The 15,071-nt window shown below is 42.8% G+C and overlaps 1 protein-coding gene across 2 annotated transcripts in view; it reads right to left on the bottom strand.

Annotated features, from left to right (window-relative positions):
* DOCK8 (dedicator of cytokinesis 8) overlaps positions 1–15,071 on the bottom strand; it is a 238,068-nt gene that overhangs the window by 84,321 nt on the left and 138,676 nt on the right. For both annotated transcript variants that reach the window (XM_007969410.3, XM_007969411.3), the window contains 6 exons: positions 11,537–11,654; positions 9,398–9,468; positions 8,192–8,330; positions 7,473–7,574; positions 3,200–3,295; positions 2,296–2,530 (listed from right to left, as the gene is read on the bottom strand). In XM_007969410.3, coding sequence (XP_007967601.3) covers positions 2,296–2,530; positions 3,200–3,295; positions 7,473–7,574; positions 8,192–8,330; positions 9,398–9,468; positions 11,537–11,654 — 761 coding nt within the window. The remainder of the gene's footprint in view (positions 1–2,295; positions 2,531–3,199; positions 3,296–7,472; positions 7,575–8,191; positions 8,331–9,397; positions 9,469–11,536; positions 11,655–15,071) is intronic.

The raw sequence follows: 15,071 nt of genomic DNA, 5'->3' as shown, positions 1-15,071 counted from the left end.
AACGGATGCTACTCAGCGGGGGCTGCAGACGGACATGACCACTATCACCTGGTTGCTACCCAGAAATGCAGAATCTCAGACCCCACCCCAGAGGCTGTATGAATCAGGCTCTGCATCTTTACAAGATGCCCACGTGACTGTTGTGGACACTATGATTTGAGATGTGGGGCACAACGCTGATTCTTGTACAGATTAACCTAAAAATGTTTGTATATCAAGTCATTCCCACAGTAGACTTGCATATTTGATTTACTGCATAGAGCCTCTTGTTCTGGTGGCCCACGCCTACGTAGTTTGGCTCCGATCTACTTATCTAACCTTGTACCCTTTTTGGCTCAGTTCAACTTCCCTTAAAATGAGGCAGTCATTGTATTGTCTCATCATGCCTGCTGTCTTACCTCTGAGACTTTGCTCATGCTGTTGTCCCCACCTAGAAAGCCCTCCTCACTCCTATCCACAAAATCACACCAACCCTGTGAATCTCAGCACAAGTCCCACCTCCTCCATGAGGCTGTCCGACTCCACACAGTACAGGGCTCAAGTGAAACTGAGTTACGTGATTCTCCAGCTGTTTCTGGTGGTAAACTGTCTCTCTGTGAGAGCCAGAATCCCTCCCATGCAAAGTGCATTTCTCATATTTTTTGTGCCCCCACTGTGCTTTCCATTGCATAGACACAGAATAGGTTCTAAATAAGTGCTTGTAGACTAGCGACCTCCACTTACTCTGCCTGTGCCAACACCACGTGGTCCCCACACCACAAGGTGGCAACTTGCTATGGAGAAGCTGCTCAAAACATATAAATATTTTGTCTGGTGAACAAGTCTGTATTAACTACCTGGAATATACAAAGCAGTGTGCCACATATGTGGGGGTATAGAAAGCAATCAAAGGAGGGCAGAGCTCTGCAAGAATCTAGCTGGAGAGGCAACTCCTACATGGATGAAAAGTTAGCCTCCAACACAGGACGATTGATCTGTGGAACCACAAAAGATGCATCTCAGGGTGCAAAGCAGAGTGAGAGATTAAGAGGACGTGCCCCTCCCTGGCTCTAAAAGCTCCCTCACTTCATTGTCCCAGCCCACTTCCACACGTGCTTATGTTTCACTACCAACCGTGCTATCGACTTTCTTCCTGACACTCCCACACTTGTCTGGTTCTCTGCTGTGCCACGCTCATCTCATTGCCCCTATTTTGTTGGTTTTCAATCTATCCCTTCTTCAAGGCCATCTCTTCGTGTGGACCTCCTGCATCCTCCCAAATGGATGTTTTCTCGCTCTCTCCTTTGATACCACCCTCCCCACCACCACTGAAAAATTTAGCTGTGTCCCTTTGAGGACCCCTGTCCTGTGCTGCTGATTCTTTGCCATATTATAAGTCCTCTAAGGTCTGAGATACTCTTGGTTATTGTCACAAAGCCTACAACTTTTAGTACAGCACTGGGCATATGGATGGTACCCAAAAGACATCTGCTGGACTGGACAGCAAAGAGTTATATAGGCACAGCTGAAAATGGTGGCAAATAAAGATGCCCTACACCAGCCAGTCTACCCTGGAGGAGTTATGAGAACCACTGGACCCTGGTCATGCCTCCAGGATAAGCTTTTGAGATTATTTCTAAGGGAAAATGTACACCTTGTATTTAGTGTTAATTTGTTAAAACTAAGCATTTGAAATAGACTGTAAGAGAGAACAGATGAGTTCTAGGGGGAGGGATGAATAGGGAGTGACTGCTAAAGGGTATGGGGTTTTATCTGGAGCTGATGGAAATGTTATGAAATTAGATTGCAGCGATCATTGCACAACCTTGACTATGCTAAAAACCACTGAACTATACACTTTAAAATAGTGAGTTTATGTTTTAACTTTAAAAATTGATCGCATTGCATTTCGATTTAGAGAGTTCCTTCCCTCCATTTAACACAGGTTGTCTGACTTTAAAATGTTCCATTTGCTGTTAGTCAAGAAAACAAAAATATCTTCAAGGTAAAATGAATTCATCAATGACCAGAAATGGAATTTGAAAGTCTGCCTATAATCACTTAATAAAGTTTACAAAAAGCTATTAAGTTTACAAAAAGCTAATATTAAGAACCCTATTTTAATGTTTCTTTTTCTTTCCAACATGCAGAGAGTCTCAAAAAAAAATAGCACAAGACTTGGCCTCCCTTGAACACACATCATCAGTGGAAAGGAAGATCACATTGTCTCTGGATTTCTGGAAAGTCATTTTTCATTAAAGAAGGCCATGCTTGCTTGCTCCTGCCTCCTCCCAGCCCAGCCCTGCAGGTTCATACCTGTCTGGCCAGCGATGACCATGGGCTGCACGGACAGCTGGAAGAGCTTGTCCAGCACCAGGTGCAGGAAGAGCACGAGTGGCTCCAGGCGGGAGGAGTTCAGGCAGATGATGCTGAGCTTCAGCTCGTGCTCCAGCGCCATCTCGCTGATCTTCTGATCCAGCACGCGGATGGGGAAGGTCACCTGGCTCTCCAGGGAGTGGCAGAGGGTGAAGAACTTCTCCAGGTGGTTGTCCTGGGAAGGGAGAAGGCAGGCCTCATGGGGTTTTATATCATCATTGTTCACCAGTGGATTCATAAACACAATTGAATAGCTCTTTATGGACAGAACCTCTTATCCAGTGTTTCAGACCAGAAGGCCTAAAACATGGTGTTTCAGACTGAGGTTATGAACTTCTTTGTAGAATGTGGTGCACGAAATTGAACCTTTCAATAATTGTTGCGAAGAAAAAATAATTTAGGCTCTGACATGTTCTGTAAGCAGAGGTCAGCATACCAGGTAAGCATACTGCCGAGAGAGGGGTCTCAGCAGATGCAGAACTCAGACAGTGGCAGGCAATGGAGGGAGTACGGAATTTCTTTTTAAAGGCTGGTAAAGTAGCAGAATTACGGAGGGAAAAGAGGTAACAGCAGATGAGAGTTTCAAATCAAGTGTCCCTGCAAAGTTTCTCAACCACCATTGCAGATACTAGGTTCTTTCCTTTAGGTACTCAGCGGTTTTGTAAGGTCTTTCTATTCCAACGACAAATGAAACCTAAAGGGGTTTGCATGTCCCCACAAAGAACTAAAGGATTATTTTTTATTTATCTGTAGACAAGGATTTTCATTGATCTTTTATTGGCCTGTCCTTCAAAGGTTCCTCTGCTGCACCTTTACCTTCATTATTAACATTGACATTCCTTACCTGGGTGTGCACAGAAGAAACAGCTTGCACTTCAATATTAAATACTCCCTTATGCCCTTCAGCCCACTTAATGGGAGGATTCTGTAAAGGGACTTTCTGTGTTAAAGAAGAAGAAGAAAAAAAAAGATTAGCAATCCAATTCCCTTTTCTGATTACTAACAAGTAATGCAGAGCAACTTGACTGGAAACATCAGGATTATACAAATACAGAACTCTCTCGAAAACTAATATAACTGGTCTTGGAGTCAGGAGCCCTGGATTCAACTTTAATTCTACACCAAACTGGTTATTATGTATTTATTTATTCATTCCTTTTGAGACAGGGTCTCACTCTGTCGCCAGGCTGAAGTACAGTGGTGCAATCACAGCTCACTGCAGCCTCGACCTCCTGGGCTCAAATGATCCTCCCATCTCAGCCTCTGGAGTAGCAGGGACTAGAGGCACATACCACCATGCCTGGCTAATTTTTCTATTTTTTGTAGAAATATGGTTTCACCATGTTGCCCAGGCTGGTCTCAAACTTCTGGGCTCAAGTGATCTGCCCGCCTCAGCCTCCCAAAATGTTGGGATTACAGGTGTAAGCCACTGCGCCCCGCTTCAAGCTAGTTATTTTTACTTAGACAAGTCAATTAAACTTTCTGGGCCTTGGCTGGGCGTTGTGGCTCATGCCTATAATCCCAGCACTTTGGGAGGCCGAGGTGGGCGGATCATGAGGTCAGGAGATTGAGACCATCCTGGCTAACACGGTGAAACCCCATCTCTACTAAAAATACAAAAAATTAGCCGGGCGCAGTGGCGGGCGCCTGTAGTCCCAGCTACTCGGGAGGCTGAGGCAGGAGAATGGCGTGAACCCGGGAGGTGGAGCTTGCAGTGAGCCAAAATTGTGCCACTGCACTCCAGCCTGGGCAACAGAGCGAGACTCTGTCTCAAAAAAAAAACAAAAAAACTTTCTGGGCCTTAATGTTCTGTTCCCATACTGTGAGGAGAGGGTTGAACTGTGTGATCTGTCTCTAAGTTCCAAACCAGCATTGATAATTCCGGATTCTAGGAATTAAAATAAATTAAGATCCCAGCAATTTCCCCATTAATCAGGATTGTCAGGACGAAGTATAGAATATCTTTACAAGACATGAAATTTTAATACTTTTGAGTACCTGATATTACTTTCCCTTTTACCACAGTTTTTCCAAGTGTTTCCAACATGTTTCTAGGCCAATTTGGCTCCTGCTTTAATTACTCAAAGTAACTCTTTTATACTGTTTATATATCAGTACCTTTGTAGGCCTCAGAGACAGTTTCTTGCCTTAAATTCCCATTGAAATTGAATTCCTTTAGAGATGTCCTGCAGTGTTGAGTGAGGAGGGCCTCGCCTAGGTCTGTATGTCTTTCATGGTAACGGAAGGTAGATATGTACATGGGATGGAGGCTGTCAAAGCTATCTGCAGCAGTCACGAGCTGGTGCCCAAAGTGGGTTCTAGCCCACACATATGTTCTGTTTGAAGTATTAGGAACTTTGCAATATTAGTTACCAATATTTGAAAGCCTGAAAATTTCCTATAAAAGACTGCTTTCCTAACCTCATTTGAGTACTGGAAGATATGAAAAAAATGGCCTCATATCCTAGCATGGCACCAATCTGCAGACTGAAGGAACAGCTGCAACCTTCAGACGGGGCGGAGACAATCTCCAGAGTGAACAGACGCCACCAGAACAAAGCATTCATGTAAGTTACTCATCTGGATCCTGTGGGCACTTGAGTTTGCCATCTGTGATCTAAAATAGCACTGTCCAGTGGAAATATAATGTGAGCTATATATGCAACTTAAAGTCATCTAGCAGCCACATTAAAAAAGTAAAAAGGGGCCGGGCATGGTGGCTCACACCTATAATTCCAGGACTTTGAGAGTCCAAAGCGGTAGGACCACATGAGGCCAGGCATTTGAGACCAGCCTGAGCAGCATAGAAAGACCCTGCCTCTGCTGGAAAAAAAAAAAAAAAAAAAAAAAAAAAATTAGCTGGGCATGGTGGTGCATGCCTATAGTCCCAGCTACTAAGGAGGCTGAGGTGAGAGGATTGCTTGAGCCTATGAGTTTAAGAGTACAGTGAGCTGTGATCATGCCACTGCACTCCAGCCTGAGTGACAGAGCAAGACCCTGTCTCTAAAAAAAAAAAAAAAAAAAAAAAAAAATGTGAAAGTAATTATATTTCATTCAATATGTAATCAATGTAAAAAATTATTAACACGATATTTCACATTTTTCCCCACTAAAGTTTTGAAATCTGGTGCATATTTTATTTATAGTACATATCTCAGTTTGAACTAGCCATATTTTCCTCAATAGCCACATGCAGCTAGTGGCTATCTTACTAGTGCAGGTTTAAAGGATACTAGGAGAGGCTAACGTGTATCTATAAACACAGCATAGGGCAAGTAAGAAAAAGGAACTAATGTTTACTTAGGAATTGAGTTTCTTGTTTGGCATGCATTATCTCATTTAATGCCTACAGCAACCTTATAGGCAGATATGCAGATATGGGCTCAGTTTCACCTTTGAGACTCAGAGAGGGTAAGCAACTCACCCACATTCACACAGCTAGGGAGTGGCAGAATGTAGACTTTGGATACAGATTTGTCTCTCTCCAACACTCAGGTCTTTCCTATAGCTTAAGAAGTTAATGGGGGGTTCTAAGAAATTAGAGTGTGCAACTTGATGATGAGAAGGTGGTTTTGAGGGCTACTGAAAGGTGTCAATGTCCAAATCATAAAGACCAATCAGGGAATGTCTGTGGACATACTTGGATTGCCCCTTAGATGGTTTTGAGGAGAGAAGTTTTGGTTTACCAGGTACGTGCCTGTGGCCCAGGGCAAAGGTTGGTTCTCTCTTTAGGGAAAAAAGAAAATAAGAGGAAAACAGCTGGAAGCGAGGCAGTGGATGGTGAAAGAACAGAGAAGAAAGTTGACTGGAACGGCTGAAACTAAATTCAAATTCCTGCGAAATTCTTCAACTTGAAAATTGTAAGGAAAACAAAAGAGATGCAGGATCTGTAGATGAAAAGTATCTTCAGAGACATATCAACCAATAGCAGTGTGTGGACCTTATTTGGATACCAATTTTAAAAAGCAGGCATTGAAAATATATCATTAGTGCAATAATTGAAAATTTGATCAGTGACTGAATATTTGATGATATTAAGAAATCAGTTAATTTTAAAGTATGACAATGGTATTGTGATGGTTAAAAACAAAGCCCTTATCTTTTAAGATGCAGACTAAAATGAAATATGATGTATGAGATTTACTTCAAAATAATACTTATTGATGTAAACCTATGCAAGGAACTAAGAAGTGTGACAGCAGTGTGACAGCTGGTGCAGTCTGGGTGGACAGTCCCCTGGGCTCCCTTTATTATTTATTTATTTATTTTGAGACAGAGTCTCACTCTGTTGCCTAGGCTGCAGTGCAGTGGCATGATCTTGGCTCACTGCAACCTCCACTTCCCAGGTCCCGAGTAGCTGGGATTACAGGCACCTGCCACGACGCACAGCTCATTTTTTTTGTATTTTTAGTAGAGACGGAGTTTCACCATGTTGGCCAGGCTGGTCTTGAACTCCTGACCTCAAGTGATCTGCCTGCCTCAGCCTCCCAAAGTGCTGGGATTACAGGCACCCACCACCAGGCCTGGCTAATTTTTGTGTTTTTAGTAGAGATGGGGTTTCACCACGTTGGCCAGGCTGGTCTTGAACTCTTGACCTCAGGTGATCCATCTGGGCTTTCCTTTAAATGGGTGCAGTGCAGCAGAGTGCATGGGCAAGAGGAAGTGCCAGAAACAGGAAGTGGGTAAGGCAATTGGCATTAGGATTGTTAGGGGAATAAATACCTGACCCAAGAAAGAAACGGATGGAATCTGGCCTGGGAAACTTTTATAAGGATCTTTGATGGGAGCAGTTGTTTATTATGATTGGCCTTAGTTTGCCTCCTCTTCTAGAACATATTACTCTGGGAATCCCTCTGTGGTAGATAATGCAAGGTAATGCTGCCTTCGGTGTAGGTTGCATCTACTAAACATTCTGATTTGGTGACATTTAAAAGAATGAGGCTTCACAGTCAGTTATTCCTCCCATCCTATCAGAACAATGTGCACTCTGAAAACATGGTGTGCTCCAGAGAACACAATGAGCATCCTTGGCCACATAGGAATGAGAAGTGGGTCTGGGAAGGTGGTCCAAGACTACAGCTGGACAAGAAACAGCTGATGGCCAGCTTGCCAATTACCTCAGCAGAATGCATGGAGTAGTTGGGTGGCAATTTTTCCAAGGCAACTGGGAGACAGTAGGATCCAGTTTGAAGACGTTCATTTAAGAGAATTGGCAGCCACTGAAACAGATGATGTAAATAATAACGTGGTATTTATTACAGCATATAATTCTGGCAATTTATCTAGCTCGCAATAATCAAATGCAACTAAACAATGATTAGATATTGACCGGTACTCTTTTTGGCAGTAATTTCTGTCCAGTTCTTTGCATTTTAAATCTCCGAGAGCTCCTGAAATGGTAATATTGATGATTTATTGCTTTTGGAGCTAAAGCAGTAGCATTTTTCTCTGTAGCCAATTTTTGTGTGTGTCTGGACAACATCAATGTTTATTTTACCTTTTATATTTTTTAAGGAAAAAATTGTTTCTTCTTGGGGGCAAAGCTAGTTCTATATGTGAAGCATGGATATTAAATTTGGAAATAGTGAACATTGCAATGCTTTTTAAAAAACAAATGAGTATTCTTTCAACGTCTGTCACCCACTAGCTTTCCATTCCTGAAATTTGACATTTGCTAAGGCAAATCATTTCTGCCTCTTGCTATAATGTGGCTTAGCATGTTTTGCTACTTCTGACAGGAAAAAATCAAGTGAACAGAATTTGGTTGTTTATCCCTGCAGGGACCTCAGATGCACCAACAACTGCAGTGTGAGTCAGCAGGCTGGAAACAACTCACTGAATATCCCAGGAGAGTTTCCACGGAGGCTCCTTGCTTCTGCTGACAGCTGATATGGTAAAAGGTGAACAGGAGGTGGTGATTTACTGTGAGCTTAGCGGGGAGCTTAATTTTCACTTCTTCATAGAAGTCAGGAGACCTGTTTCAAAAGCACATTATACACAAATAACTTTTAGCAAGAATGATGACTTCTCTGATTGTAACGCCACAGCCCCTTTGCTCCTCAGAATTTGCCTGGTGTTTTGCTTCTCATTTTACTACTCTGCTCTGAAGCTGGAAGTCCCTGAGACCAAGCTTATGTTATTAGATATACTTCCCTTACATAAAACTGTTCATGAACTAAAGGCTTTGTCAGGAAAAAACAAAGACAAACAAACAAACAAAAACTCCCCCCCACACACTGGAAAATTCCAACAACTTAATTTGAAGAAAGGATGAGGTCTGGACTCCTGCTGTGACCTCCTTTTCCATCTCTACCCAAGGAACAGAGCCTAGCACCTGGCTGCACTCATCAAAGAGTAGAAACAAATGAATGAGGCAGGAGGAAAAAGGAACCTGATTTAACTGAATTATGAAGCCCTAGATGCTTATGAGGGTTTCATGTACATTACCTCACTTAATCCTCATCCCAACCCCAGAACATGCTTAAATGAAGGACTTAAATAGGCCCAGGTTATCAAATCCAATTCTGTCCAACACTGTGCAGACGTCCCTCCCTTCCCTGTGGAACATGAATAACAGCGTAGGCATTATCCCATGACTCCATTTGCCAGTGGAATAATGAGTGTTCCATTTCTCCTTTGGTCAGCCTAGGCAGGCAGTGGGGCAGGTGTCAAGTGGAGCGGACAGGGACACAGGGCAAGGGGGGCTGGACTGTGCTTCTGGCCCCCTCCAGTGTCTCAAAGCAAGTTAGGAAATGTGTCTCCTTAATTAACGTAATACAGCCTCTTTGCATCATATTAGAATAGAAGCTTCCAGAAAAGTCAAAACTATATTGGATTCTTGAACACACGTTCTTCTCTCAGTCTTGGTTAATGGCAAAGTTTTACATCTTCAACACAGAGTCACGGAACTGGCATGGATTTCCTTTGCCCCTCAGTCCCTGAATTATACAAATAGTTACAAGGAACCACCCAGGGGACTTGGAAAAACCAGGAGATGATGAAAGCATCTTGGCGTATATTGAGAATGCTGAAATAGACTTACTTATTATGGTATGTAATGGCTGTGTACACTTCCTGCAGAAATTCAGGCCCACTGGACTTTCCGAAGATGACCTGTTCACCAGTATAGAAAGGATCAAATTATCAGTAACATTTGGGTACATCAAATTGACTATCATCAGGCCAACAGGATGTTCTGGTCTCAAAGAGCTGCATTTTGTACAATTAAGAGTGCTGGGTTGGCCAGGAGCAGTGGCTCACACCTGCAATCTCAGCACTCTGGGAGGTCGGCGTGGGAGAATGGCTTGAGCCCAGGAGTTGGAGACCAGCCTGGGCAACACGGTGAAGCCTCATCTCTACAAAAAAAATACAAAAATTAGCCAGGCATGGTGGCACATGCATACAGTCCCTGCTACTCAGGGGGCTGAGGCAGGAGGATCGCTTGAACCTAGGAGGCAGAGGTTACAGTAAGCTGAGATTGCACCATTGCACTCCAGCCTGGGCAACAGAGTGAGATCCTGTCTCAAAAAGAAAAAAAAAAAAGGGCTGGGTCTACAACTGGCCCGAGCACACAGGGCAGAGGAACTGGATATGAAGGGTGAAACGAGGTTCCAAGGGGCTATATTAGTGACCAAGGGCCACAGGTTTGTGAGATTAGAAAACCAGTAATCTCTCCACTCTGCCTCACTGCCTAGAGGTCTACCCAACAGGCCAAAGTTACATACTTTCGCCTTGAGTGAGAAATCCCCGGTCCAGGTTCTTCTCTCTCCAAACATATAGACCTAGTCACTTAGGTGATTTGAATCTCCACTGCCTTATCCACATGTGTGCCATTTAGAAAAAGATACCTCCTTGGGCCTGAAGCAGCATTTAGGATGCATTACAAACAAGTGCACTTACCTTTGTGCAGAGAAAAAAGCTCTTTCCTCTAGATGCAGTAATCCCAACACCAGAACCCAGGGTTCAGTGAATGAAGAACAGACTGGATTTTAGCCCACAGTCACCCTTGGCTGGGCATCCTGGCTGCCACAGGATCTGTACAAGCATACCTGGTACTCCTGGCAGCGTCATGCCAGGGGTCTGAGCAGAGAGGACTAAGAGGACCCCACCACTGTCTCAAGACACCTTGCATTGGGAAGACAGGTGGGACATTAGGAGAAAGGTTTTTTCTTTTTTCTTTTTTTCTTTTTCTTTTTTCGAAAGGCATATTAACTGAGTGTGGTGGCTCACGCCTATGATCCCAGCACTTTAGGAGGCCGAGGCGTGTGGATCAGCTGAGGTCAGGAGTATGAGACCAGCCTGGCCAACATGGTGAAACCCCATCTCTACTAAAAATACAAAATTAGCTGGGTGTGGTGGCACACACCTGTAATCCCAGCTACTTGGAAGGCTGAGGCAGGAGAATCGCTTGAACTTGGGAGGCGGAGGTTGCAGCCATTGCACTCCAGCCTGGGCAAAAAGAGTGAAACTCCGTCTCAAAAAAAAAAAAAAAAAAAAAGAAAGAAAGAAAGTTATATTAACTGAATTCTATGACTGATGGGAAATAGTAATAGCTAACCACCATCTCATTTAGTGGGAGATAGTTTAAAAAGTATAAATTCTGGTATTTTAAGCTCCTTGGAGCTCACTTCATTTACATATACATATATATATATAAAATTTGATTTATATTTTGCCTCAGGATGAAGATCCACTCCTAGAAGGTGTGAGGTGGCGTGTGTTTATAATTACTAGGCAGTACTTTGTATTTCTTAGCACTGTGGTCCGAGGCTTGGGTAAGTGTGTAACACAGTGTGCGTATAACCCAGTGTGTACAGTGTGTGCATGGAAGACACTGAGCAAACATGGTGCGCATGTTGAGCCATCTCTTTACTTTCTATGCCTTTAGAGTGGGGTAGTCCTATGGGCGGTATGGAAAGACTTTATGATTTTTTTTAATCCTCTAAAATGATCTGTATGTTCTAAGTTCACTACAGAGTAAGTTGAGAAAGAGATTGTCAGGTAAGACTGACCCTGTTTCCCCATCGATATCCTGGGCACAGAAGCCCTTGCACATGCTGAGCAGTGTTGGCCTGCAATAGACGGACTCTGTACACTGATGAGTCCTGGACTTGGTTCCTGTGAATTGACAGGGGTGTGCAGCCCACCCTGATTTGAGGCAAATGTTCATTTCCCTCCTTACCGGCATCGCGCTGCTGGCATCTTCTCCACACATAAACTGGATCTTTATTGTAATGTTCCGGGCTGATGCTAGTTTGTTAACAAAGTTCAGCCTCTGTGGGTAGACATAGAGAAGATTTCTGGAAAAGAAGAGATACAGAATCAATGAAAAGGGTCTAGAATTCATTTTAACTAAGTTCTTCAGTGAATGCCGAGACTTCCATTCATGGCGTGCTTTTTCTAAAGAAGCTTTTCCTCTAAGAAGTGAATTATTATTGGAGGGAGTGAATTACTTGATTCTTCCTCTTCAGCTACAGTCATCGGAAAATAACCTCCATCGCTCTCTGTTTCACTACAAGTAAAGATGTGTCTGCTGCAGCTTAGAAAATCTTAATGTCTTGGAATGTGGAAATCTGCCTAGAGGTAATTGTATCTCTGATACACAGATAAAGAAAGCAAAAAAAGGTCCAGCTCATTTTAAATAAAACTCATGGCCACAGATGATGGCCTAACGTTATTCTTCTCTTTTTTCCTTCCTAATCTTTATGTAGCAGTTTCCTTTTCTTACGGGCATGGCACTCGTATTGGCTTAGCTTTCTGTTCTTATTTAAGATGACAGCTCAAACCTCCAATTACTGTATAACAACAACAATATGAATAATATATCCATCCATTTGACAACTATAGGACAGGCACTAGGCTACCCAGTGCCTGGGTAACTTGCATATATTTTTCTTTCTATTTGCACTATTAGTAGTAGATTCCACTAAAATGTAAGTTCCACAAGGCCAGGGGTTTTTCTCTGATGTTTTTGATTCACTGATGTATCTCTAAGAGCTAGAATAGTGCCTGGGACATAGTAGTACTAAGTAACTATTTGTTGAATGAGGGAATGAGTGTATACATAATTGATGAAGTATATTCCTGGCTTGAAGAAACAATAATGATACTAACATTTAAACAGGCCTTATCCTGAGTCAGGCCAATGTTCCAAATACTTCATATTTATTAATTTGTTTAATTCTCATAGCTATCCTATAGGTAGGTACTATTATCATTGTCATCATCCCCATATCACAAGTGAGAAACAAATGAGATACAGAGATGTTAGGTAATACAGAGATATTATATAACTAAATGGCAGAGCTGGGAATTGAACCCAGGCTGTCTAGTTCCAGAGTCATGCTCGTAACCACTGTATTCTCTCAGATAAGAGTCCTGATAAGCATGGCCTTTTCACATTGTGCTATCCTGACATCTCTCAGGGACAAGTTTGCCTTAATTGTCTAGGTGTTAACAGTGGCATGCCAACCTGCATTTCCCAGCCCATCCCACAGAGCCCTAGTGTTCTGCAAAGTGTTAACAAGTGTGTGGGGAAGGTGGGTGGTTGAGCAAAAGTGGTTGGGAAAGACCAGGGCAAAGCGAGATAAACAGGTTACTGTGCACTGAGAATGCCTTAGAAGGAGAAAGACTCTTCTTTCCCCAAACGTTTTGACCTCAGAACTCCTTCCATTTTTTTATCCTTTCATGGTACATTTTATGAATTTAACATTCTGAGAAATTACCTGGGGGAAACGTTGAGATAAACTTACTTAGTTACAGAAGAACATCCCACATCAAGGAAAGAAAAGTTAGGGCACAGGGATTCTCTACTCAAATCTCTTGCAAAATAGTGAATGCTCTCAGGTATTCGAGAGGAAAAATGATAATTGGAACAATCAAGAACACACAGGAGCCGTTACATTGGATGTGCAAGTTCAAAGACCGTGGAGGCAAATAAATAGCATTCCTAGGTCTTATTTTACCCCCATCTCTCTATTTTGGGTGACTCCCCGGAGGCAGAATAGGGGTGGCCTGGTGCTGGGAGCGAGTCTGAGCTGCTGTACCCTGTGACTTTCTGGGTTGATATATGACAATACTCAATGAGCTTCAAATATCAGTGAGGTGTAGATGGTCTTCCCAGAAAAGTAGATGACAGACCATGTCACACTAAAGGGATTAGCATAGAATTCTGGGGTGCTCAGGCCAGGAGGCACCTAGACTGAGCCCTAACTTTTAAAGATGAGACACATGATGAATGAGCCACAGAGCAGGCAGAGATCCAGTACAGTGCTGTTTCTACTCAACCACTGGCTGCCTTAGCAGCACTTTCCAAATCTTGCTCTGTCTAAACTGAGGCAGCCTAAAACCCTGATGCAGGTGGATACGACTGAGCCACTGATGCTGTCAGGAGTGGACATGGATATAGTAAATGACGATGGCAGACAGTTTACAGTTAGGGTGCAGGGGTGTGTGGGGGGTGCAGACCCCTCTCTGCTTACTGTTCACTTCTGTTCATCTCCACTGCCACCAATCAAAAAAGCAGAGCTAATGTCTGTGGAGCGGTCGTATCAGAGAGGGGTAAAGGGTGTTCTCTCTGGAGGCAGAGCGTTGAGATTCGAATTCTGCTTTTGCTTCTGTTAGCTGCATGGCCTTTGGCAAGTTACTTAGCTTTTCCAAAGCTTATCCAAAGCATAATTGTGCCGACCTCAAAGGGCTGTGGTGAGCATTAATGAGCAACAACTGAAACCTAGAAGACTTCTTTGGAAAAAAAAAAAAAAAAGCCTTCTCTGAACAGATAAGTTTTATGACTAGCAGTAGACTTCTATTATTATCATTACTGTAATAGAAGCATGGCATATGCTTCTAAACGCATGATTTACGACAAGTGATTTACTTCTGTACCTTATCAAGTACAAAGTCTGTAAACCTATAAATGTGAACATTGAAAACATACTGCAGTTACATGGCCCTCTAAAAACATAAATGATAGTTATTAAGATAATTATTTCCTCCACACGGCTAGCAAGTCAGACCCACACTCCAACCTACCTTGTCCCTGTCTCTCCACTCCGAACCACCCTCATTCTCACCTGGACCCCTGCAACACCTTCTCAATAGATCTTGACTTCTACACTTGCCTCTTACAATGTTCTTCATATATTGGTCAGAAGGATCTTTCAAAAATGTAAAATAAATTATGTCAGGCCCCTACAAGGGTTTCCCAAACTTTTTATCACGGGTCCTACGTGACCTTGCCCTTGGCAATGGCTCTGACCTTATCTCTCACCATTCTCCCATGCTGGCCTTTTTTCAAAACCTAGAACATTCCAAACTTCTTCCTTCCTTCCTTCATGCCTCTGTTCCCCAGAGTGCTTCTCTATTCACTAAATGACTGGTTCTTCTCATCTTTGGAGTTCAGCTCATATGTCATATCTTCTGAGGTCTTCCCTACCATTCTATTTAATTGGTCCATTCCACTTTCACACACACACTCCCTCTTTCATAATCATATGATTATCATATTCAGAGATGATTATGAAAGTCATGTGTGCCCATTTTTTTTAACCTTGCATAACTTAGAAGTACATAAAAGTATAAAGAAAAGCATAGCAACCACCCACTATACCACTGCACTGAGGAGGATCACTGTTAAGACTTTAACACATTTCCATTTAGCCTTTTCCCCTCTACACATGAAACTTTTTTTTTTTTTTTCCAATTTTTGAGACAGGACA

Source organism: Chlorocebus sabaeus, chromosome 12 (genome assembly GCF_047675955.1).
Source record: "Chlorocebus sabaeus isolate Y175 chromosome 12, mChlSab1.0.hap1, whole genome shotgun sequence".
In the NCBI taxonomy this organism is placed as follows: Eukaryota; Metazoa; Chordata; class Mammalia; order Primates; family Cercopithecidae; genus Chlorocebus; species Chlorocebus sabaeus.
Note: the sequence above shows the minus strand (reverse complement) of the source record. Positions and strands in the feature narration are given on the sequence as shown.